The sequence below is a fragment of the Tachyglossus aculeatus genome, chromosome 22 (assembly GCF_015852505.1).
Source record: "Tachyglossus aculeatus isolate mTacAcu1 chromosome 22, mTacAcu1.pri, whole genome shotgun sequence".
Lineage (NCBI taxonomy): Eukaryota > Metazoa > Chordata > Mammalia > Monotremata > Tachyglossidae > Tachyglossus > Tachyglossus aculeatus.
This window is the reverse complement of record NC_052087.1, coordinates 28,345,691-28,371,227: the sequence shown is the minus strand read 5'-3', so window position 1 is coordinate 28,371,227 and position 25,537 is coordinate 28,345,691. Positions and strand designations below refer to the sequence as shown.

Here is a 25,537-nt window from a genome sequence, read left to right as displayed (position 1 = left end):
AGGAAGGCGACCTTTAAAAGGCTAAAGGATTAAATTATCTCCAGCACAAAATACAAGCAAATCAGATTGTATTTTCCCAGGGCCTTAGTACTGTGGTCTTGCACACAGGTGCTCAATAAATAAGCACCATGAAGCAGCGTGGCTTAGTGGAAAGCGCATGGGCTTTGGAGTCACAGGTCATGAGTTCAAATCCTGGCTCCGCCACTTGTCTGCTGTGTGACTTTGGGCAAGTTGCTTAACTTCTCTGTGCCTGTTACCTCATCTGTAAAATGGGGATTAAGACTGTGAGTCCACCGTGAGACAACCTGATCACCTTGTAACCTCCCCAGCACTTAGAACAGTGCTTTGCACATAGTAGGTGCTTAATAAATCATATCATTATTATTATTATTATTAAATAACATTGAATGATGGAATTTATATCCTTCCGAAACCTTGGTTTTCTGACAAATCGAGAAATTCGGATGGTAAACTTCTGGCCCTGAGGAAAGTGTAGTCGGAATGTATTGCATTTTATTCCAAATGACATAAGAGTGTGAGTCTTACTTTTCACCAGTGGGTATGGCCGGAATAGTGGAGCAGTCTTAGGCTTAATGATGTAAATTATTCAGATCAATCAGTTTGAGCATTTGTTAGGATTTTAAAATGACAGCCTTTCTTAACTAGGCACTTAGTGGGGGCTGGTTCTTGTTTTCCCATTCAAATATTAGGACATTTACGTAATAGACATTTGAGATTCTGACACTTCCAGGATTCACGTAGTCCCAAGTTAGGCTAAAGAACAACGTGATAGGGGAAATCCTCAAGAAAACTTTTAAAAGTTCAAGAAGTGGGGCTTTTGTCTATATGGAGCATTCTGCTCTCCAAATTGCTTCCAGCATCATACCTCACTGTGGTATTGTAGGCGAAAAGCTTTATGTTGCTGGAGGACTTGCCTTTTGGTTAAAACAAAAGTTGTGCTAAATCAGTTGGTCAGCAGTATTAAGCAGACACCGTGTTGTATGGACTGTATTTTGTGCTGGAGATAATTTAATCCTTTAGCCTTTTACAGGTTGCCTTCCTCCCCTTCTCTGTGTCGTTAGTTTCCTCGTATGTCAAATAGGGATTAATACCAGTTCTCCCTCCCCCTTAAGCTGTGAGTCCCCTGTGGGACAGAAACTTTGTCTAACCTGACTATCTTGTATGTACCCCAGCTCTTAGTGTAGTTATGTCGCTTAACGAATACCACAATTATTATTATCTTCCCTCCCTCTTCATTTTTTTGAAAGCATCTTGCAGCGCTTTCCTTCTCTTCCTGTTCTAAAGAGCTGTCGTTGTGGAGAAGCTTTTAAACCACTCCCCAGCAACTGTATTAGAGTTGAATATCATTCACTAATGGACTCAGTGGTTCCTTTTTTAAGAATTTCGTTATGTGGCTTGTGTTTTAGTTTGTAAGGCACTTTAGGAGTTTCCCAAACAAAAAGATACATAAATATTTTATTTTGTTAGACCATGGTTCTGGATAACTTTAGGAAAATCAATGGTATTTATTGAGCACTTGCTGTGTGCAAAGCACTGTACTAAGCAGTTGGGAAAGTATAATACAGCAGAGTTGGTAGACATGATCCCTGCCCATAGGCAATCAGTAAAGCTTAGTATTGGAACTTATTTATCTATTTATTTAGAATTTTTAGGAAGTTGGTGAAACTGGATTATTTTATTAGTTTTATCCTTGGGGCTCACGTTTTAAGAGTCAAAATTCCCATTTTTCCCATACCACATCAAGGATTTTCTTCTTGCAAAGCCTTATGTTATGGAAAACACTCTCTAACACTTGTCTATTCCAGTGCCACGGGAATACGCACAAGTAGCTTCCTTTGATTGTCACCTGAACTGTTCCCAACTTGCAACATTCTATGCAAAATGCTTCGAGAAATGACTGGTTCTAGGAAACACACTTAATGTGTTACTTGGGGAGAGAATGAGTTTCAAGCCAAGGTTCAGGGACAAGAGAGATTGTAGGGGCCCAGTCTCTTTGTGGTGTATTTTTTTCATCGTTCTGGAGCAGTCACTAATTCTTCCTTCCTTTCTTTCCGGGATCTCTCCGTGGTCATCTCTACAAGATAATTGAAATAAGTCACAGGTAACTTTTCAGGTTGGCCCCCGATGACCTGGGTCATAATAATAATTGTGGTATTTGTTAAGCACTGAGGTGGGTACAAGCAAATCAGATTGGACCCAGTCTCTGTGGGGCTTACAGTCTTAAATCCCCATTTTTCAGGTGAGATAACCGAGGCACAGAGAAGTGAAGTGACTTACCCAGTGTCACACAGCGGGCAAGTGGTGGAGCCGGGATTAGCACCCAGGTCCTTCTGACTTCCAGGGTCATCCTCTCTCCACTTGACCATGCTGCTTCTCACAGTGGAGAAGATCGTTTAGTGTAGTGTGCTGCTGAAAAAATGCTATGCCCTTGTCTTGGGTGAGAAGTAGGAAAGAAGATACCAGTGTGGCAGGGTTTAAAGTTATTGTGACTTCTGATAGTCCAGAGCATGTTCAGTTCATGTTCTTCCACTCCTGCAAGCCCAAAATGCAGTTTGGTGTGGAGAAAGTAGGAGCGTTTGTCGTTCCTTTCCTCCAGAGATGATTATCTAATGACGATCAGAGAGGCCTGTAAACTAATCTAGTAAATTTGTTGTGGGCAGGGAACATGTCTACCAAGTCTGTTGTGTTGTACTCTCCCAAGCGCTTAGTACAGTGCTCTGTGCATAATAAATGCTCAATATATACAGCTTATCAGAGAGGCATTTTCTTTCTAACACCACACAAGACTGAAGTTTTAGGGACAAGAAATAAAAGGTGTTTTTTTTCCTCCAACACTGCGAAGAGCAGTTTCCCAGACCTATTCTGTGTCTTTGCTCTTCCATACAAAAGATGCTTTATGGAACTTTTGCCGGTGCTTTTCCCTTTCCGTTCAAAAGTTTCACTTCAGCAGTAATCAAGTGTTTGGGTAACAGCATAAGGATGAGAAGCCAAGAGACCTTTCTTCTTGTTCCAAAATGGTGTCTGGCCTTAAGTATGGTGAAAATTTGTAAGTACAAAGTTCATATTAAAACTGCATTTATTATGTTTTTGAATCATCACGCCTAAATCAGGAGACACTGCTTGTTCATCAAAAAGGTGAACTCCCAAAGTTAACTGAAATATTCGTTGCTGATTCCCTGGGGTAGGCAGTGGGGTTGTGGGGAGTGGATGGGCTATGATCATGAACGTTACTATGATAAAGATGGCTCCATTAACTGGAAACCTTAACGTTGGACTCCATGTTCAAAATTTGTCCCTGTACCTCAACTTTATATGAAAGTCTTTTTGACTGAGCTCAGTAGACTGGAACTGCAGGGGAAGTTGGGGAATTTCAAAGGTGCTCGTGGAAAAGTTTGTGGGAGTTACCTGCCACTGTTGGCCTTTACTGTAGCGTTTGAACTTCAGACCTATTTTGAAAATCATTTTTAGCAAACGTACTCTGTATTCTGACCAAATTATTTTGGTCAGGAAGTTTGAAGTAAAAATATCTGAGACGTAAGGCCATAACCGAGGAAATAAACTTAGAGCTGACGCAAACTACGGAGAACAAAAAGCTTGAGAAGGCTTCAACTGTTCCACATGGTAGTGTGAATAACTGCTTGTGGGCTTACTGCTAGTAGTTTCTCTGTCACTACTAAACTACTGAAAGTGATCTGTGTGAAATTTAATTATTTAAATTAAATATAATTATCCAAGGGAGGCCTCTGTGGTTTCTCATGAAACTTGGCATTTTTTTCTTGACAAGAAATTCTAGAAGCAAATCTAAACTGGAGCATTCCTCCATCCTTCAGGAATTTCTGGCCGGGGTTTCTGCCACTCTTCAAGTGGTGATAGGAATGGAAGCGTGCTTAGGTCAGATGCCATGGTTAGGATTTGTTTTTCCCGTAGCTTTCATTTGGGCTTTGCTTTTCTCTAATAAATGTTCCCTCTGCAACTGGCAGTACCTTCCTGCCTTGAGGAACTGAGAGGAGGCACAGCTTTGCACTGTTTCCTCTCTGGTCCCTCCCTCTTGGATACTGAATATCATTGCTCTCTGATGATTCAAATCTCCTGCCAGCTTGAGGGAAGAGAGTGGCAAAGTCATTTATGGATTTGGGTCTCCCATGTGGTAAGAGCCAGACTAGCCAGATCTTAGTTCTTTAAATGTCTTGTACTTGATTATACAAACAGGCAGCTTTTGTTTCTGAAGTAGTTTCCTCTGTTCTTCTTCCTTGGGGCTGTGGGCAAAAGACAGCAATTTTAGAGGACACTTAGCTATTAGATTAGGTTAATCAGCTGGTTTAAATTGTCCTTGAAAGGAATCCTTTTCCGAAGAACTGTTAAAAAGGAAAAACAGGAGTAGAATATACGTTATCCCAGAATTAAAGGTGACAGACTGCTTTTTGTATTAATTGGAATGTCTGATTGGATTAATGGCAGTGTTTATGTAAGTTGTGCCATATTTTTGCTCTATCGAAGCTTTATGTAGCTAATATTTTTTCAACGTACTTAACTTGCAACTTCTCCCTCGGGCCTTTGTATGACAGGCCTGGTGGTTAGAGCTCCAAAAAACTGATGTATCTCTCTTTCCCTTTCTCTCTATTTCTAGAAACTGGTTGCTCAAATGAAGCAGGATCCACAGGTAAATAGGTTCATTGGTTCATCCCCAAACTTTTATAATAATAAATAGAAGTCTTAAATGCTAAAAGAAAGAGCTCAGCATGTATAATTGAATGTGCACGCAACTTAATAATGGTTCTTAGTTCACAGGCTTGATGCTATGTAGTAGTAGTATTAGTATTAAGTGCTTACTTTGTACAGAGCACTGTACGTATATCGATTTTGTAAAAACCTTGTTTTTGATTTTTTCCTCCTCCACTGAAAAGAGTGCCTCTCATTCTCCATTCTGTTATTTATGTTACCATTATAATAATTTGGAGTTTTTAACATAACCTCGAAAGGCACGTCTACCTGTAGGAGTATTAACTGGCCTCCCCCACGACGTTGGTTGTCCAAAAAAGTGAGTTGATGAGACTTCACAAGTTGAAAGCATTGCTCTGTCTGATTTTGAGCAATTGGTAAATATTAAGGACAAAATGTAAAAGCTCCTGACATCTATGAGAAAGGTTGGAAACATTAGGGAATCCCCTCTCAGTAGCCCTTGATGTAAATATTGGTGTGGATAGCTCCTTTAGAGAACTTTTTCTTAAGTTCTCAAGGTAGGTGTACTATTCTGCATTATCTTCTTGTGTAGAACACACTGAGACGTAGAATGTCTTCACCAACACCCCTCTGGTGGTCCTGGTAATTTTATTCATGAAGAGGGTCTCAAACTAGTTTGAAGAACTTAGAGAAATATTTCCTATTTTCACTTGACTCTTCTTAGATTAGAAAAAAGATCTGTCCCCATAGTTTAAACATTAAGCTAACCTGGAAACACCTGGAGTGTGTATCTTTGTAAATGTCCTTATTATGTATATTGATATATTAAATATACTGAAAATATAGTGTTACAAGAAAAAGATACTGTTTAAAAGTATAGTACTATTTTAATGCCTTGCGGGATAAATAGGACTGGAATATTTATTCCTTTAAATGTAGGTCCCCTTTTTGCTAGGAAGGAAAATTCTTTGGTGACCTAGCTGTTTTCTTCTTCCATGGTATATTATATTTATGTGGAGAATTTGGTACCCCATCCTTACTACTCCCCCGTTGCTCATCTTCTTTGTAAAAGGGCTTTATTTTTTTGGAATTTTGCTAAAACATTAATTAAAATGTAGCTGGAAATTAGGGAAATTGGAAACTAGAAAGATAGACTATTTCCATAATCCATATTGGCAGCAATAATAATAATAATGGTAATAATAATAATAATAATGGTTTTGTTTTATGGTATTTGCTAAGTGCTTTCTATGTGCCAGGCACTATATTGAATGCTAGGGTAGATACAAGATTATCAGATTGGACACAGGCCATGTCCCACATGGGGCTCACAGTTTTAATCCCCATTTTATGGATGAGGTTAGTGAAGCACAGAGGCATAGTAAGCTTCTTGTTAAGCATTTACTGTGTACAAAGCACTGTTCTAAGCACCGGGGTACATACAAGGTTATCAGTTTGGACACAGTCCTTTTCCTACATGGGGCTCACAGGATTTAATTCCCATTTTGCAGATGAGGAAACTGAGGCACAGACCATTTAAATGGCTTGCCCCACGGTCACACAACAGACAAGTGACAGACAAGGATTAGAACCCAGGTCCTCTGACTCCGATGCCCGTGCTTTATCAGCGAGGCCATGCTTGTACTTTGAGAAGGCCGTTAAATGAATCCTACCTGAAATGAGATGTCTGCTCAGTTCCTTAGACGTCGGTGGCCATGTGATCAAACATTAGCTCTTGGATGGCGTTAATTGTCAGTTTGTGGACAGTTCAGTCAGAAGCCCAATTTCAACTGGCCATGGAATCAGATTAACAGGGAATATATTACGGGACCAAAATAAATTGCCTTGGCATAACTGGGGCTCTTGATGTAGCCAGGAGGTCATGGTCAAATACAATGGAAAAGCTGTCAAGTAAAGACAGTTATTGTTCGAAGATGTGTGCTGCCTCCACAATATTGCACATTGAAAAAATTTCAGTATTTTCTTTATTTTTTTGCCTGAGCCAAAGATGGATACGGCTTTGTAGTCCATTGAATATATATATAACTATAAATATATGTGAATATAATAAATTTATTTAAATATCTGTTAGAATTTCAGACTTGAGAAGTGCCCTTGTAGGATACGTGCTAATGTGGTGTAAAGGCAGCTGCAGCATTTGCAGTAATGACAGCTTTTCCAAATCTAGGCTAAGGTCATGGCTGTACAGAACTATGCTGAACAAGAATGTAGAAAAATCCCACTACTTCGTTGGTATGCAGTTACGGATATGTGAATGTATGTTTCTAAACACACGTATTAATAATACATATATAAATAGATGTAACTACATACTCGTGCCATCTGTTTTCCTTTCCTATCGTCGTATGAATAATGGAAGGTGAGCTCAATTCTTTGACGGTGACCTTGATTCTTCCCTGTTTTGAAGGGTAAATTCAAGAACAGTGAAGCTGGAGGGGCAAAGGTGTCCAATTAGAAAATTGTGGGGACTTATGTGTGCTCATGTACTCATAGTTCCATGGCTTCATGCAGCCCCACAGAACCTGATTTACATTTCCTTCCAAATAGGGGAGAATTGAACTCATTATTCTTACGTCGTAGGTGCTTAAGTAGAACTTATTGATGCGTTAAAAGTGAAAACAATTATAAAAATCTTTCCTCCTGAATAATCAGAAGAATCTGCATACTGGTCCAGCAGAACAGGAGGCGATCATAGAGATGTGCTCATGTAGGGCTTGATAAATTTGATTGGTTAAATAACTGAAGTACTTTGTCATCTGTACTGCCGTGTATGCAAAAAGTCCTCCTGCTACTATTCTGTGTTAACAAATGAAATGTCTTTCTCACAGATATTTTTTCTTTCCAATCAGAATGCTGATTTGAAGAAACAGCTTCATGAACTCCAAGCCAAAATCACAGCTTTGAGTGAGAAGCAGGTAGAGAAACGGGGGGTGGGGCGGGGGTGGGGTGGGGTGCGTATTTTTAACGTGTTCTAAAGATATGTCTGCTCCAGGCTTCTAAGAGAACTGCTATTTTTCCTCATGTGTGAAAATAAGTGTGGGCAGCCAGACAAGGGTTTAATTTTATTTGAGCTCTGTTTATCCATTTTTATTTTGAGTTGAAATCAGACTAGAGTATCCCATGGGTTTGGGTTGCTGGAAAATGTCTAAAAGCAATGTGGCAGACTGCTGTGCACTCGGTTAATTAAGCTGTAGCCTCTCCATAAGGGAAAGAAGTCAGGATTACGCAGTATGGCTTCCTGAGGTAGTTGGGCATCCATTTTCCACGGGGTTCATTGGCGACACTTAAACCTAGAATGAAGAGAACGGGGTAACCAAAATGCTCAAAATCTGAGGCTCTCATCCAGGTTTTACGGTGCTTAGATTCATTCAGTCGGATTTATTGAGCACTTACTGTGTGCAGAGCCCTGTACTAAGCGCTTGGGAAGTCCAACTTGGCAACATATAGAGACAGTCCCTACCCAACAGTGGGCTTACAGTCTAGAAGGGGGAGACAGACAACAAAACATATTAACAAAATACAATAAATAGAATAAATATGTACAAATAAATAGAATAATAAATACGTACAAACATATATACATATATACAGGTGCTGTGGGGAGGCGAAGGAGGTAAGGAGGGGGATTCATTCAATCGTATTTATTGAGCGCTTATTGTGTGCAGAGCACTGTACTAAGCGCTTGGGAGGTCCAAGTTGGCAACATATAGAGATGGTCCCTACCCAACAGTGGGCTCACAGTCTAGAAGGGGGAGACAGACAACAAAACAAAACATATTAACAAAATAAAATAAATAGAATAAATATGTACAAATAAATAGAGTAATAAATACGTAGAAACATATATACATATATACAGGTGCTGTGGGGAGGGGAAGGAGGTAAGGGGGGGGATTCATTCAATCGTATTTATTGAGCACTTACTGTGTGCAGAGCACTGTACTAAGCACTTAGGAAGTCCAAGTTGGCAACATATAGAGACGGTCCCTACCCAACAGTGGGCTCACAGTCTAGAAGGGGGAGACAGACAACAAAACAAAACATATTAAATAAATAGAATAAATATGTACAAATAAATAGAGTAATAAATACGTACAAACATAAATACATATATACAGGTGCTGTGGGGAGGGGAAGGAGGTAAGGGGGGATTCATTCAATCATATTTATTGAGCGCTTACCGTGTGCAGAGCACTGTACTAAGCGCTTAGGAAGTCCAAGTTGACAACATATAGAGACGGTCCCTACCCAACAGTGGGCTCACCGTCTAGAAGGGGGAGACAGACATCAAAACAAAACATATTAACAAAATAAAATAAATAGAGTAATAAATACGTACAAACATATACAAACTCATACAACCTGGATGAGTGATTTTCGTTGGCAGTTGACTAGGCCTCGGCCGTCCCCCAGCTAGGTGACTTCTGAGACCTGCAACCAACAGGTCCTTCGCGGTCCCCCAGCTAGTCGACTTGGAAGCCTGGCAACCAGCGGCGCCGTTGCACGCCGGAGGGCTGGTGTGGAGCATCCCGAGGAATCGTGGGCACCGGGAACAAGGACTTTCCTAAAATTGGAATGCTCTTGCCACCAGGTGGAGTGGTGGCAGTTGATAGTCATATTAATGACTTAAGTAGTCTGATGATGCACTCTCTCGTTCCATCTCACCCCTAACTCCTCCAGGTGCCGAAATGAGAAGTTTTTCAGTCGTAGGGTAAATGAGAGTCAGGAGGCCCGCATCCTTAAAAACCCGATTTATTCGGACAGTTCACAGTTGCGACGTTTGTGAAGGTTTTTTTTTTAACTAACTCCTATGTTTATTCACCTTTTTTTTTTTTGGTATTTGTTAAGAGCCTGCTGTGTGCCAGACACTGTACTAAGTATGAGGGTAGATCAATCATCGTCATCATCAATCGTATTTATTGAGCGCTTACTATGTGCAGAGCACTGTACTAAGTGCTTGGGAAGGACAAATTGGCAACATATAGAGACAGTCCCTACCCAACAGTGGGCTCACAGTCTAAAAGGGGGAGACAGAGAACAAAACCAAACATACTAACAAAATAAAATAAATAGAATAGATATGTACAAGTAAAATAAATAAATAAATAGAGTAATAAATATGTACGAACATATATACATATATACAGTGAATCAATCAATCAGTTGTATTTATTGAGCACTTACTGTGTGCAGAGCACTGTACCAAGCACTTGGGAAGTACAAGTTGGCAACATGTAGAGACGGTCCCTACCCAACAGTGAGCTCACAGTCTAGATACAGGCTAATCAGGTTGGACACAGTCCATGTCTGACATGGGGCGCACAGTCGTAATCCCCATTTTACAGTTGAGGGAACTGAGACGTGAGTGATTGCGGACCCTCTCGCGGACGCGACCGTTCTCTCCTATCTCACCTGTATATATTTTTGTACATATTTATTGTACATACTCTTCCCCCTTTTAGACTGTGAGCCCACTGTTGGGTAGGGCCTATATATGTTGCAAATTTGTACTTCCCAAGCGCTTAGTACAGTGCTCTGCACATAGTAAGCGCTCAATAAATACGATTGATGATGATGATGATGATGATAGAGTTAAGTGACTTGCCCAAGGTCACATAGTAGACAAGTGGTGGAGCTGGGATTAGAACTTCTGACTTTCAGGCCACGGTGCTTCTCTTACCGTGACTTACAACTAACCATGTTATTTTTCAATTTTGAAAAAATGCGTTCAGTTAAATAGGAGCAACATGGCCTAGTGGAAAGAGCACAGGCCTGAGAGTCAGAAGCCCTGGGTTCTAATGCTGGCTCTGCCAAGTTCCTGCTGTGTAACCTTGGAAAGTCACTTAACATCTCAGTGCCTCATCTGTAAAATGGGTGAATGCCTGTTCTCCCTCCTACTTGGACTGTGGGCCCTTTGTGGGACCACCAGGACTGTGCCTTTGTCCCACCTGATTGACTTGTATCTGCCCCAGGGCTTAGAATAGCCCGCACACTCCGCTCCTCTGGTGCTAACCTTCTCACTGTGCCTCGATCTCACCTGTCTCGCGCCGACTCCTGGCCCACGTCCTACCTCTGGCCTGAAACGCCCTTCCTCCTCAAATCCACTAAACAATCACTCTTCCCCCCTTCAGAGCCCTATTGAAGGCTCACCTCCTCCAAGAGGCCTTCCCAGACTAAGCCCCTTTTTCTTCAGCTCCCCCTCCCTTCTGCATCACCTCGACTTGCTTCCCTTTGCTCTTCCCCATCTCCCCGCCCCACAGGACTTAGGTAAATATATATATATATATACACACATACATGTGTGTATATATATATATGTATATATATATATATGTATATATATACACACATACATATGTGTATATATATATATATAATTCTATTTATACTGATGCCTGTTTACTTGTTTTGTTGTCTTTCTCCCCCTCTCTAGATTGTAAGCCCGTTGCGGGCAGGGATTGTCTCTGTTGCTGTATTGTACTTTCCAACTGCTAAGTACAGTGCTCTACACACACAGTAAGCACTCAATAAATGTGAATAAGTGAATGAACAGTGTTCGACACATAGTAAGCGCTTAACTAATACCATCAAAAAATAGCACATATGGTTGCAGTCCTCCCAGACTCTTGTTTGTATCCAAACTGCCATTGTGCACTTGGATTTTCAATTACTTTATCCAAGACCCTTGTGGTAGTGAACTTGAAGGATCGGAGACCACGTAAGCATCAGTTAACATTTACTGTTGCAGTTTTGTCTGGGCTGGAATCAAAAACTTTCCTTTACTGGGGACCATTTACCCAGAAACAAATCCACAAAGCAGTGAAATGTCATAATGTCCATGTTAGGAATCAATGTAAAGGGGAGACATTAATTTATAAGGGTAAATGTAAGTCCAGTTTGTTCGTATTTGCTGCAGAGGTGATTTTCTACTGTAAAGTCAACATGGTCAGTATGAATAAGAATGCTTTAGAGGGCTTCAGAATTCTTCAGTTAGCTCAGAGGCTGAACAGTTTCAGGGTTAGTTTGACAAGGTGCCAGTAGGTGAGTCACATTCACTGATAAATTCACGTGTTAAAGTAGGGATGAGAGGTGAGAAATGACAGCGGGGGTCAAAATGCTTCACGCAATTGAAAAACATATGGAGTCTTGCTTGAGGGAAAGGAGATATTCCTTAATTTTTATTTTTCCAAGTTAAACAAGGTCCTGTCTCACTCAACAGAGAGAAACCATATTTTATCCCAAGTATTGGCTTTTTGTTCTTTTGAGAGATTTCCTGTCTGGGGACAGCTATTTAATAGAAAACTGCACCCATTATGGTCAGAAGAGTGTCTCTCAAGATCGACTGGCCAGCGGATCTCACCAAATGACAGACTGTAAGATATCATTTTTAAGGTACAGATTTTAGAAATTCGAATTACCCAACTGTGCTTTTAGTAGGCAAGAAAAGTTGAAAGGGGAAGACCAGTGGATATGGCGATTTCAAATGCTGAAACCTAGGTAAGGGCTTTTGTCCTACTCTCCAGTTTAAGTTAAATTCTAAATGGAGATGCATTTGGACTTTTAAATAGGTATCGAAGCAGAGAATCCAGGGTGGGCTTTCTTAGCCAGGCTACAAAAAAAATGGTAGCTTTTAAGGAGGCTAGTACTTGTAGGAAATACCAGTATTTCCAGTATAGACTCTTAAGGTGTTTTTCTCATTTAGACCAGTGTTTCCCACCAAAGGGAAATTACCATTATACTGAAGTGCTCAATATTTTTTCTTTTTTTAAATTAAAGAAATATTCAGATTTCCTAACACTTTCTAACATTAATTTTATGGACTTCTTTTCAATTTTCCAACCTAAATTCTCTTCCCTGTAACACTACCTTCTCCATATGCCTTTTCATTCACAATATTGGCAGACCCTCCCCATCTTCTCCTTGCCTCATCATTTTATCTTCTTTCTCTCCCTTCCATTCACCATGTTCCGATCCAGAGGCTGCCTTCTTGAAACGGACTTCGTTTTCAGAAATACCTCAATGACGTGGGCAGGGAATGTGTTTACCAACTCTTGTTATACCGTACTCCCACAAGTGCGTAGTCCAGTGCTCCGCACACAGTAAGCACTTAATAAATATGGTTGATTGATTACATCTTCCCCTGGCGTAGCCAATAAATATCCATCTAGAGCTAGTTAATGTTAAGAGGAGCCCCTGGTCAGAAGGGTGCAGAGTTTTCAGACCATGACAGAATGGGAAGCAAGCACATTTCTCTGGGTATGAATCTGTATAGGCTGTGCAACTATAAAAAGCTTTCCAAAGGTTCAATAGCTGGATTTTTGTGGTTAACAGTTTCATACAAAAGAGTCCAAAAATTTCAGCCTACCATGGAGGTGGGATAGCTAAAGTTCAGTGAAATTTTCCTTCTACCCTGTGACTCATTGGGATTATGGGGAGTGAATATTTTAAGCACTATTAATGCTAGCTGGCAGGATTTGCTCTAATTTGGCTCCTTCCCTTTTTGTTTTGCTGTGGGCATATTTGACTCTGAACTGTGGAAGCAAGACTCTGCCACCGGAGCTAAGACTTCCAAGTTACTGTAGGACTCTGCTCTCCTTCTGGTACATAGTAGGAACAACCTTAATGTGCTGGAGTTTTTCTGTCTGTTCCTGTGGCGATTCAAAGAGGTTCAGGCTTCTTATGGAGAATTAATTATGAGAGTTCTGTTCAGAAGTTTTTGTGAGATTGGAGAGCTCTGGCAAGTAGGCTCTGTGTAGGCTTCAACTTTAAAGAGAGAAATGGGCTTAGCTGCTGCAGAGTTAAGTGACAGAGCAAGAAAAGGCCGGCCATAAACCCATGAACAGTTGTTGACTATGTTAAGAAGAGTGGAGTAAATGCTTTGAAACACTTCACTTGTGAGAGAGTCACTTGTGAAAGGATAAAGTTGGACTCTCCGGAGACCTATGCAGAGTTTTTGGTGACACACGAAGCTCGTTTTTTTTTTTTTTTTTTTTTTTTGGCAGGGTGTGTGAAGAATGTTTCATTAAGTTTTCCTTTCAAAGTCATTGTTTTTATTAGAATGTTCATGGTCAGTTTTGACTCTTCCGTTTTCATCAATTTTTATTCCTCAACTTTAGGCGCCCTGTATTCAAAGCTAGATGTGGCTCACCTCCAATCAGATAAATCCATATTCCACAAGCCTGACCTAGAACAGCAAGGGCCAATCTGGGAAATTTTAACCTTTTTTTGAGCTGTTCAGACACCACTTGCTTGGTTTTCATTGTGTTTCATGTGATCACGTAACTGTCTTTAGTAAAGGCCATTAATTGCCTTTAATATCAAGAGATAGAGCAAAAGAAATTGAAGTTGTTGAAAATGTTGCTTTTGAATAAGGTAGGTCTTGATTGATGGTTATCTTCTGCTCTCTCGCAAATATGAAAAAAAATCTGTTACCAAACTGATTCGTTACTATCAAACTAGAGCTTCATGCAACGTATTTCTATTTTCACTGTAAATGGAGAGTGCGAGTTAATATTCTCAAACAATAAACCCTAGTGAGGGCAGACTGGAGATTTCTGATACTTGACCCAATTTTTATTATTCATGACAAATATAGAATCCATCGTCAGCATTATTAATAGTAATCTGAGGCCTGTCAATAATGTGGGGCAGCCGCAGGCAGGATGAGAGAGAAGCGGAATTGAGGAGCCGAAGGAGAGAAGGCCGGAGAATCAGCCCACAGATTTGGGAGTGGAGAGGAAGGGAGTCCAGCAGAAGACTCAGTGTAGGGAGCTCAGCTCCGTCAGCTTCTTCTGGGCTCCCCTGTTGCTTCATCCCGACGTTCCTCCAGCCCGCCTCTATCCCTGCACACTTCGTTGTTGCCGGGGAAGTGTCTGGGTGTTCATTTGTTCATTGTTGTGTTTATTAAGCGCTTGCTCTGTGCAAAACACTGTACTAAGCGCTTGGGAAGGTACAGTATAACAGACTGTAAGCTCGTTGTGGTCAGGGACTATGTCTGTTTATTGTTGTATTGTACTCTCCAAAGTGCTCAGCACACAGTAAACCCCCGATAAATCCGATTGAATGAGTGAATGAATGAAAGAGTTGGTAGATAATGATGGTGTTTGTTAAGCACTTACTATATGCCAAGCACTGTTCTAAGTGCTGGGGTAGATACAGGGTAATCAGGTCGTCCCATATGGGACTCACATTTTTAATCCCATTTCACAGTTGAGGTAACAGAGAAGTGAAGCGGCTTGCCGAAGGTCACACAGCAGACACGTGGCGGAGCCGGGATCAGAACCCATGTCCTCTGACTCCTAAGCCCGAGCTCTTTTCACTAAGCCATGCTGTTTCTCTACCCCAATGAGCTCACAATGTTCATTCAATCATATTTATTGAGCGCTTACTGTGTGCAGAGCACTGTACTAAACTCCTGTTGACTGGGCAGTCATGGCCTGTGCAAGAGTGTCTCTGATGGCATCATCTCTAGGTTGATGCATTTGTAGAGAAGATTATTACTGTTACTGATGCACATTTATTGTGTTCTGTTCCTCTTTTGTCCAGAAAGAAGGTGGTTTCTACAGCGATGCCTGCCGATAATAACAATAATGGTATTTGTAAAATGCCAAATACTGTACTAAGCCCTGGGCTGATCTCTGGGGCAGCTACTGGGTAGTCAGATGGTGGACAGTGGGGCTCAAAGGACTGTAATGTTTATTCTCTTAATATTTCTTTCTCCTGGATGCTTTTTTGAATGGGGTATTTTAATAGAATTGAGAGGGGGAAAAAAGGGTGAGAAGGGAGAGAAGCCGTCTGTATCCAAGAAAATTAGCTGAAGAGAATTCCTGCTATTGAACCATGATGTAGGTAGATGATGTGGTCTGAACGTAAGACTGGGATTTGTGTTATATTCTCAGCTCTCTTTCTGTCTCCGTGAGTGCTTGGAGTTGTTTGACCTTTTTTGGTTTTCTCATTTGTGAAATGGGGATGAGTCCTTGCATATGAGCATAAAGATCAATATTTATTCTGTGAGATTTGTGCGCACTTTTGTTTTGAATTCATCTGTTCTTCAGGTTAGGTATTTTTTGTTAACAATAGTTCATAGTTTTCTGGCTTTTTTGGTAGGTTGCCACTAATATTTCTTCTCTACAGTGATGCAGAATTGCTGTGCTAAGGTGCATTCACCTACCTGGCTTTCAGATTTTATGTATTCTTTTTATTATTTTGGAGGAGTGGGGAAGGGTGCTAGTTTTGCCGATGGATACTTATTTGGTTTTAGACTTTGTAATCTCAAAGTTATTGTTCATATTGCCACTGAACAACACATCCCATCCAGATGGCCGCTTCTGACAACTGTTTGGAACACTTTTATGGCATAGGCAGAAGCACTTAACCTTGTCTGGGAAAGTATGAATCAGTCGGCAAGCAGTCTGCCATTCACAGAACTATTCCCATTGTTAACTTTAATAGTATAGTAAAATAGATTCTTAAGCTTTTCAGGGGAGAAATTGCTGGCCCTCTGCTCTGCCCAGTTCACGTGTAATGCACAGGACATTTGATTGAAACAAGATAAATGTTCAGAGGCAATATGGTCCAGTGATTAGAGCATTGAACAAGAAGTCAATTGATGTGTGTTCTGTTTCTGGCTGTACAACTCATTCACTAGGGGATCTTGAGGTAGCTTCTTCCCTCTTTTTACGCCTCAGTTTCCCCATCCGCCAAACAAGTGCTCACCACCGGAGGATACAACAGGTCATTGACTAACTCTCTCATGGGAATTTTCAGGAAGTAGCTCTAAAGCGCAATAAATTTTTCATAAATGAATACTGTGTACATCAAAACTAGGGTCTGGATGGTGGGAGTTCTTCACTTCAGGAAAAATACCTTGCATTTATATAGTGCCATTCTTCCAAACACTGCTAAGGTTTCCCATTTATCAATCAATCAGTCGTATTTATTGAGCGCTTACTATGTGCAGAGCACTGTACTAAACACTTGGGAAAGTACAATGTAACAGAGTTGTCTACCAGGGAGAACTGATTACTGCAAAATGGTAAGCGGCGGGATTATTTTTCTCATATAAAGATGGAAAAATTGACGTTCCGGTTCAGTGAGCGCTCAAGTTTATTGCAGATTCAAAACTAGGATCCAAATGCCTGGATCCACACATTCAGTACTTTATTTCTGACAGATCCAGAACACAGGGTCTCAATGACTCTTTGGACATCTAATCTTCCAAACAGCTTCCAAAGTAGGAAATTGGGGACAATAATTATAATGCCTCAAGCTTCCTTGCTTAGGAGGCTGGTAAGCAAGGTGGTCCATGCAACAGAATGTGGATAACCTGATCCATGAATTATCTGCATCCTTTGATACCATGAAACTGTAGAGTACTTCTGATTCGAATGCACAGCCTGGCTGTAGTAATTAGCTGTTCCCTTTGGAGAATGTTAACTTCAGTCATTAAAGATCCCAGAATAGTAGGTCGGACCTACTCTTTTGCATAGTCAGTTTTTCTGAGTTGTAATCTATTCCACTTTTCCTTTGTAGTTTGTACTGAGAGAGATTTGGTGGTGGTTGTCTTTTACTGCAACTAGTGCACGGGTGAAATCAGTTCTTTCTCCTTCGCATCAATCTCAGGAGGCTTACGGTCTCAGACACTGATCGGAATTTTTCTCCTGGATAAAACCCAATTGGCTTGAACCCAACTCAGATGAGATGATTTTGATAGGAAGAGTGAACGACTTTGAAGTACTGGCCAAGAACACAATGGCACTAAAGGCTTGAGGGGTTGTGCCCCAGAAACATCAAAGGCGTTCTCAGCGTTGGGAATTCTTCTGGATTCACTATTACTGTTGAATTCTTCTCACGTCCATTGCCAAAAAGTTGTGCTTGACTGGCCAGGAGATGCGGATCTTTTGCTTCCAGAGCGAAGATGTTGCTGAAGGGTGATTCGCTTCTTGTGGACTCAGGTGCATTTTACCTGAGAAGAGTGCCGCTGGAGGGAACTGAAATTGGGGATTAATGTCGAATGCCTCAGTCTGCCTGGTGAGCAGAGCAGACCCCTGAAGAATTCATTCAACTCTTCATTTCCTGCATTGGCTAATACTTTTATTTCTAAATCTAATTTAAAATTTCACCCTCATAATCTGGACCTTGAACGCACTGAGATCTGGACACCCAAGTTGCATTCTTCAAGTCTTCCAATCCCTGGTTCGTAGGAGTTACCGGAAGACTTACAGTCCTGGTTGGTGGCATCTTTCTGCATCTATAACAACAGTTTTTAATAACAAGCAAAAGCATTTATCAATAACTGTTATCATTTTTTTTTTAAAAAAAGTTCAGTCCATGTCTACCCACTCCTCAAGAGCCTCCAGTGGCTGCTCATCCACCACCACACCAAGCAGAAACTCCTTACCATTTGCTTTACAGCACTCAATCAGTTCTTCCCCTCCACTTGATCTCTCTTATTTTCTACTACAACCCAGTCCGCACCTGTTGTTGAGTAGGGATTGTCTCTATTGCGAAATTGAACCTTCCAAGTGCTTAGTACAGTGCTCTCCATACAGTAAGCACTCAATAAATACGATTGAATGGCTGAATGAATGCACACTTCGGTGCTCTAACGCCAACCTACTGACTGTACCTCAGACTCGTCGATCTCGCTGCTGCCGTCTTGCCCACGTCCTTCTTCTGGCCTGGAACCCCCTCCCCCTTCATATCCTACAGACCACCATGCACCCCATCTTTAAAGCTCTATTAAAATCACACCTCCAAGAAGCCTTCCCTGATTACACCCTCTTTTTAAAATGGTATTTAAGTGCTTGCTATGTTTCAAACACCGTTCAAAGCCTTGAGGTAGGTAGAAGTTAATTAGGTTAGACACTGGCCCTGTCCCACATGAGCTCCCAGTCCGAGTAGAAGGGAGGACAGGTGTTTAATCCCCGTTTTACAGTTGAGGGGACTGAGGCACAGAGAAGTTAAGTGACCTGCTCAGGGTCACACAGAAAGCCATTGGCAGAGATGGGATTAGAAAGGGGCCTCTGACTCCCAGACTCGTTGTCTTTCTACTAGTCCATGCTGCTTCTCTTTTCCTTTCTTGTCTGTTTCACCTATGCTTTTGGATCTGTATCCTTTAGAGAAGCAGCGTGGCTTAGTGGAAAGGGCCCGGTCTTGGAAGTCAGAGGTTGTTGGTTCTAATCCTGGCTCCACCACTTGTCTGCTGTGTGACCTTGAGCAAGCCACTTAAAGTCTCTGGGCCTTATTTACCTCATCTGTAAAATGGGGATTAAGACTGTGAGCCCCACATGGGACAAGCTGCTTACCTTGTATCTTCTCCGGTGCCTAGAACTGTGCTTGGTACATAGTAAGTGTAACAAATACCATTATTATTTTTATTATTATCGCCCTTTAAGCACTTTTTATTCATCTCACCCTCAGCTCTACAGCACTTATATATATATGTATATGTATATGTGTGTGTATATATACATATATATATACACACACATATATATATATACACACACATATATATATAATGTATTTTAAGGTCTGTGTCCCCCATCAAACGCTAAACTTCTTGTGGGCAGGGAACATGTCTACCAACTTTTCATTCAATCGTATTGAGTGCTTACTGTGTGCAGAGCACTGTACTAAGCGCTTGGGAGAGTACAATACAACAATAAACAGCCATATTCTCTGCCCACAATAAGCTTATAGACTAGAGTTCTTCCCCAAGTGCCCAGTTCAGTGCTCTGTACACAGTAAGCATTCAATAAATACCATCGATTGATAGCAGAGAAATTCAGATAGAATTCATTTCCTGGTACATCTGTATCACCCCTCCTCACCTTGCATCTCCTATTAAGTGAAGTTAGGCATGGAGAGGGGAACTGATTGCCCTCCACTGAGTTTTCTTATGTACTGGATATTTCAGTCAGAAGGACCTGGGTTCTAATCCCAGCTCCACTACTTGTCTGCTGTGTGACCTTGGTTAAGTCATTTCACTTCCCGGAGCCTCAGTTTCCTCATCTGTAAAATGGGGATTCAGACTGTGCCCAACCTGATTAGCCTGTATCTGCTCCAGTGCTTGATACAGTGCCTGGCACATAGGTGATGATGATGATGGTAGCATTTATTAAGCACTTACTATGTGCAAAGCACTGTTCTAAGTGCTGGAGAGGTTTACAAGGTGATCAGGTCGGCCCACGGGGGGCTCACAGTCTTAATCCCCATTTTACAGATGAGGGAACTGAGGCACAGAGAAGTTAAGTGACTTGCCCAAAGTCACGCAGCTGGCAATTGGCGGAGCTGGGATTTGAACCCATGACCTCTGACTCCAAAGCCCGTGCTCTTTCCACCGAGCCACGCTGCTTCTCAGACCAGTACCATGAAAACAAATTCAGTGGCATCCGTCTCAAATGCTTACTAAATTGATTTTTAGGTTGACTTTTAGCATTACACCTTGGGATCATAGACTTTGTTTAAGTACTCCTGCCTCCGCTGCAGAATAGGTAATATTCTTCCTTTCTGCCACATCACTTTAGCCTGTTCCATTTGACAACCCTTTGTACCTCACCCCAAGTTGTCCTATTTTTCCTAGGATGCTCTAGAGATGTTCCGAAAGTTTTCTATGTTCTGTTTGCAAGATGCTTTATCTTCATCAGGATTAAAAGAAAAGCCCTAGTCAGAAGATTTAGGCCTTTTTCCTCACAGAACATTATTCCATTACTGCTTTTCTTTTTTAGATGACTTTTTTATTAGAGACAAAGTGTAGTATTTTTAAAATTTCAGAACAGGGAAAGTTACCCAAATTGACATGCCAAGTTCCTAGAGCAAAGAAAGTGGAAATACCTTTCAGTGAACTTAATTATAGGTACAAGGGAAATGGGAGATTCCATAAAGCTCCAACAGGATTTTTTAATTTATTTCCCTTATTAACTCTGAAGCACCCTAATCCTTTTTGGGCACTAATAAATATGGCCTAAGAGAATAAAGAGCTGTTCAGCCATAACCTGTGTTTTCACTAATAATAATAATAAATTACTTGTACATATCTATTCTATTTATTTTATTTTGTTAGTATGTTTGGTTTTGTTCTCTGTCTCCCCCTTTTAGACTGTGAGCCCACTGTTGGGTAGGGACTGTCTCTATATGTTGCCAACTTGTACTTCCCAAGCGCTTAGTACAGTGCTCTGCACACAGTAAGCGCTCAATAAATACGATTGATGATGATGAATAATAATGGCGTTTAAGCGCTCACTATGTGCAAAGCACTGTTCTAAGCGCTGGGGGGGATACAAGGTGATCAGGTTGTCCCACGTGGGGCTCACAGTCTTAACCCCCATTTTCCACATGAGGTAACTGAGGCTCAGAGAAGTTAAGTGACTTGCCCAAGGTCACACAGCAGACGTGTGGTGGATCCGGGATTAGAACCCATGACCTCTGGCTCCCAAGCCCATGCTCTTTCCACTGAGCCATGCTGCTTCTCTCATCTCATCTCACTACTCATCTCGACTAGAACGCGTGTGTTCATCTGGCATTGCAAGCTCGTTGGGATACTGTGTGATGCAGTGCCTTAAGAAATATTTGTGCGCATGGGCACGGTGAGCGCTTTCACTCAATTTCTGCTTAACGTGGGTTTCTCCACGAATGCAATCCCCACGTCACACGAGAAGCCGCTGTAGTCGAAGTTAAGTCAGGGGGGCAAACATATCTGCTGCTGTGTCCCACAAGGGTGGCTGGAGAGCAAGGGACTCTTCAAATCTTCATAATCTTGGGATAAAGGTGCCCCTGAACCTTAGGAAACGAGCATTTGTGTGGGTCAGAAGGGGTCTGCCCTTACTCCTGGTCATGTTCTCTCTCTGTCTCTCCCCAACTCTCTCTAAAAGAGTAGTGATTTCTTTGCTAAGCATTGAAGTACTCGAAGAAATGAAGCCTGGAAGGTCGTGAGATAATGGCCCTGATTTCTCTCCCTCTCCCCCCCCCAGGATTTTAAGAGGCTGAATTTGCTTTATTTTCAAAGAACAGGACCCTTTGGCAAAGAATATGTACCAAGATAGAAGCCAGGGCTGAGCTCCGTTCTCCCAGGATGATCTAATTGGGAAAAATGATCTTTGCTGGCTTCACCATTTTGACCTCGTTTCATTTGGTGCTTCTGTCCACATTTGGAAACTTGATTTCACATCATCAGTGTTGTCTTCATATTTAAGAAATGAACTTGCTTTTGGAAAGTTGAAGGGCCTCTGGGAATGGGTCCAGTAGAACCGAGGAGTTTGCTGATAGACAAAACTCGAAACTCGCTCTTCTGAAGATGCATTTTCACTACCGACCTTCTTAAAATTTATCGTAAGTTTAAGGCTAATCTGTTTGAGAGTGTCAGTTATTCCACCTCTTCCTTTTAATTAAGTACAAGACATTAGGGTTGTTTCCTTTTTCAGATGTTTTGGCAGCCTGGCTTTTCCATAGAATGTTTTATTTGCATTTTTAAAAGCTTCAGTAGAATCCTTGTGCACATGCGTGCGTGCACAAGCACACAAAAAAAATATCAAGACAAAAAATTCCTAAAGGACATCAGTAGACAAAGGCAGCAGATGGGAGCCATTTGTAAGCATCCATCATGGAAACTTATTGAACACAGAGACTTCCAACCCATATTTTCTCTGTTCTTTCCTGTGCTTTAGTCCTGCAGAGATGTCAGGACCATATCCAGTTCTTTATCTCCGTTGTTTGATAAACTCATCACCTACTTCGTGGGTTGACTCCCTAGTTCTGATTTTCAAAATCCTTTATTCCCTTCTTTACTGAGGTTCACATAAATCAGTTATTTTGTGATCTCCCCCAGCTGAAAAGTGTAGAATTGTGAAATGTGGAAAACTAGACTGCCCTTCTCCAAAACAAATCCGTTCATATATTTTTGAAAAGAATGTATTTGACAGTGAGGGAAGAAAAGCTCACATGAGGAAGAGAGTGTCATTTGTTCAAATATTTCAATTTGAATTTCACAAGGCGGCATTACTGTTTATCTTTTGTGTCTGATTAGAAAACTGGAAATACCCCCCAAATCATTTACGTCCTAGGGATTGGCTGGTAAGGGGAAAGGGGAGAAGTGGAGGTGGTGAGAATAGTGACTCTATTTCAGTCATTATATTCTCCGGTGAGGGAAAAAATCCTAGTGACTAAAACTTCTGTTATGATGCAGGTGACTAGCTTAAGATTTACAAAGGCTTTCGAAATCACTCATAACTCAATACTAGAATTCTCCTAGGCTGTCAGCCTGAGTGGCATTTTTTCAGATCTGACATTTGAGAATCTCCTGCCTATCTCGAGTTTTGGTCCCCTACTACTCACTTTACATCCTGCGAGCTTGGGTGACCTGGGGAAAATCTAATTTTTCCTCCATAGCCCGGAGTCTGATTTCATCACCAAAAAAACCACATGCAATTGCCAGAGCAGCTGAACATTAAAGGGGTTGCTGACTTCAATAGTGCCATGTGTCTTCCATAGGATGGTTAGAAGTTGTTGTGGATATGACATGTGGACCCTCGGTTCCTATGTCATTAAGATTTTAATTAATCAATCATATTTATTAAGCGCTTACTGCGTACAGAGCACGATACTAAGCACCTGGGAGAGTACAATGTAACAGACATATTCCCTGCCTATAACGAGCTTACAGTCTAGAGGGGAAGACAGACATTAATATGAATAAATAAGCAATTTATAATAAATCATTTAAAAATGGGAGTTGAGATTGTCAGCCCAGAGTTTCTGCCTTAATGCTACATTGTGCAGATCTCAATGAGACCCTCCGCATTAAGTAAGATTTTCCTGTAGTTGAACTTTAATAGGCTTGTTTCCGTCTATGAGTGGGAAAATTGATTGGCAGCAAAATCCATTCCTAAGTAGGAAGGCAGGTGTGTTTTGAATTTCCATGAAGAACTGAACCCAACTTTTACCAGGTCCATTCTCTCATCTGTCAGTTAGAAGAGGCAGCCCACTCCATAATAGATTTTACAGGGTGTTGGAAAAGAGGGAGTTTCAGGTTTGTCTAAACCATCCTCCTAAATTTTGCATTAGTACCTTTTTATTTTTCCTGTGAAATTTTTTTTCCCTGTGGAGCCTGCCTCTCAGCCTTGTAAATACTTTCCATCTTATCCAGGATGTGGATGGATGAGACACCTTTTTCGTGAACTGATCTTAATTTGGATGCATCTTCCTTCAAATGAGCTGGGGCAAAACTAGAGTAGCCTTGCCCCAACTGAAAACCAATTCATTCCTCTATTAGCACTTGTGAAAACCCCATGCTGCTCATGGAGTTGGGATTTTAGTTGATCTTGCATGTTTCAGCTTGAGTCACATTACATGTTGGTAATTTTTAAAGAGACACACCATTCTTGTTTTCTCAACTGGGAAGAAAAGAAATGTGCTAGACTCCTGAAAGTGCAAACCTTTCTATAGAATCCAGAATTCGGGGAGTTGTTCCCTATTTGGTGCTAGTGTGTGGTTCCATTCAAACAGAAGAACCCAGGCAGCAAAAAGTTATAGCTGTGTGAAAAGGTAATTGTACGTTACCGCTTGTTTATGCAGTTTTAAAATCAGATTTGAAAAGGTCCCAGACGTGAAACTATCCTGTTGGAAATGCCTCAAGAAAGAACTGTTGCATTTCATTTGACTAAGTACAGTGTGAATTGGGGAAAATACCTGGCTAAAGAATACCTTCTCAGTTCAGGAAAAAAAAGATCTTATTTACCAAATGCTAGTAATATTGTTCTTCCACCCCTTTATGTGCTAACAATTCTTATTCACTTTCAGGATGCATTTTAACAGACTTTTACAACTTCTTGATTTTTTTTTTGCTGTCTATTGCTCAGATTGAGCAAATAAATTAGCCCCTTATAAGATGTGGCACTTGGTTGCTTTTATAATAAATCAGCACAAAACCAAGCATGCCCCAGCCAAAATATTTCTGCTGGTAAATAATGAAACTGTTTCATGGAGCTGTGCCCTGGGGAGAAGGATAGCACATGGTTTCTTCTCTTAAAGGGGAAGGAGTCTCATGAACCACATGGATTCCACTGCTTGCCCTAAAGTCTCCCTGCCTAAAGAACATTTAAAGATAAATTTTGTAACGATTTTACCGCAGGGCTCGGCTAACTTTACCTGATGACAAGAGGAAACATTGTGAAGTGGGCTGGAGTGAATGAACAGGAGAGAAAGTTGAAGCCTTTTCCCGTGGAATAGCCTTTGCCGATTAGACACATTTAGCCCTAAATTATTCTTGTTAATGATCTAAAATATATTAATATGTGCCTTTTATTTTATGATTTGGCTTTTTTTCGTAACAGACACCTGCAAGAACTTGAGAATAACCTGTGAGGTGTATGGATTAGTAAAAAAAAGTTTTTTCCTTCTAATGTCGTCCCCATCTAAACATTTAACCTAGAAATCATTTTAAGGTGTTCATTTGTCACGGTCTCAGTTTCACTCTGCCTAAACCAATAACACTAGCTAGGTCTTATTATGCTCTTTGGGTGTCTTCCCAGGAGTCCCAAGGGAAGTGGGTAAAAGATGCAGCACTGAAGGGAAAAAGGCTTAATTAAAAATGAAATTACTGATAATTATTGCCTAATTAAAACTTTTTTTCAGTTTTATATTTTTCCTTCTGAAATTTCCAAATATTCGGAGCATTTAAATAGGTGTTTAACCTTCTTCCCCCTGGCAAGAGAGCTATTTAGCTTGGTTGAAAAGCTCATGTTAAGGAACGCGTTTCACATTAGCTATTGAGACAAGGGTATTTAAAAATTCAAGTCGTCTATTAAGAGGTGCATTT

General features: G+C 41.0%; 1 protein-coding gene across 7 annotated transcripts in view; it reads left to right on the top strand.

Moving 5' to 3' along the window:
• PHF21A (PHD finger protein 21A) overlaps nt 1-25,537 on the top strand; it is a 230,196-nt gene that overhangs the window by 43,378 nt on the left and 161,281 nt on the right. For all 7 annotated transcript variants that reach the window (XM_038764899.1, XM_038764902.1, XM_038764897.1 and 4 more), the window contains exons 4-5: nt 4,649-4,681; nt 7,572-7,637. In XM_038764899.1, coding sequence (XP_038620827.1) covers nt 4,649-4,681; nt 7,572-7,637 — 99 coding nt within the window. The remainder of the gene's footprint in view (nt 1-4,648; nt 4,682-7,571; nt 7,638-25,537) is intronic.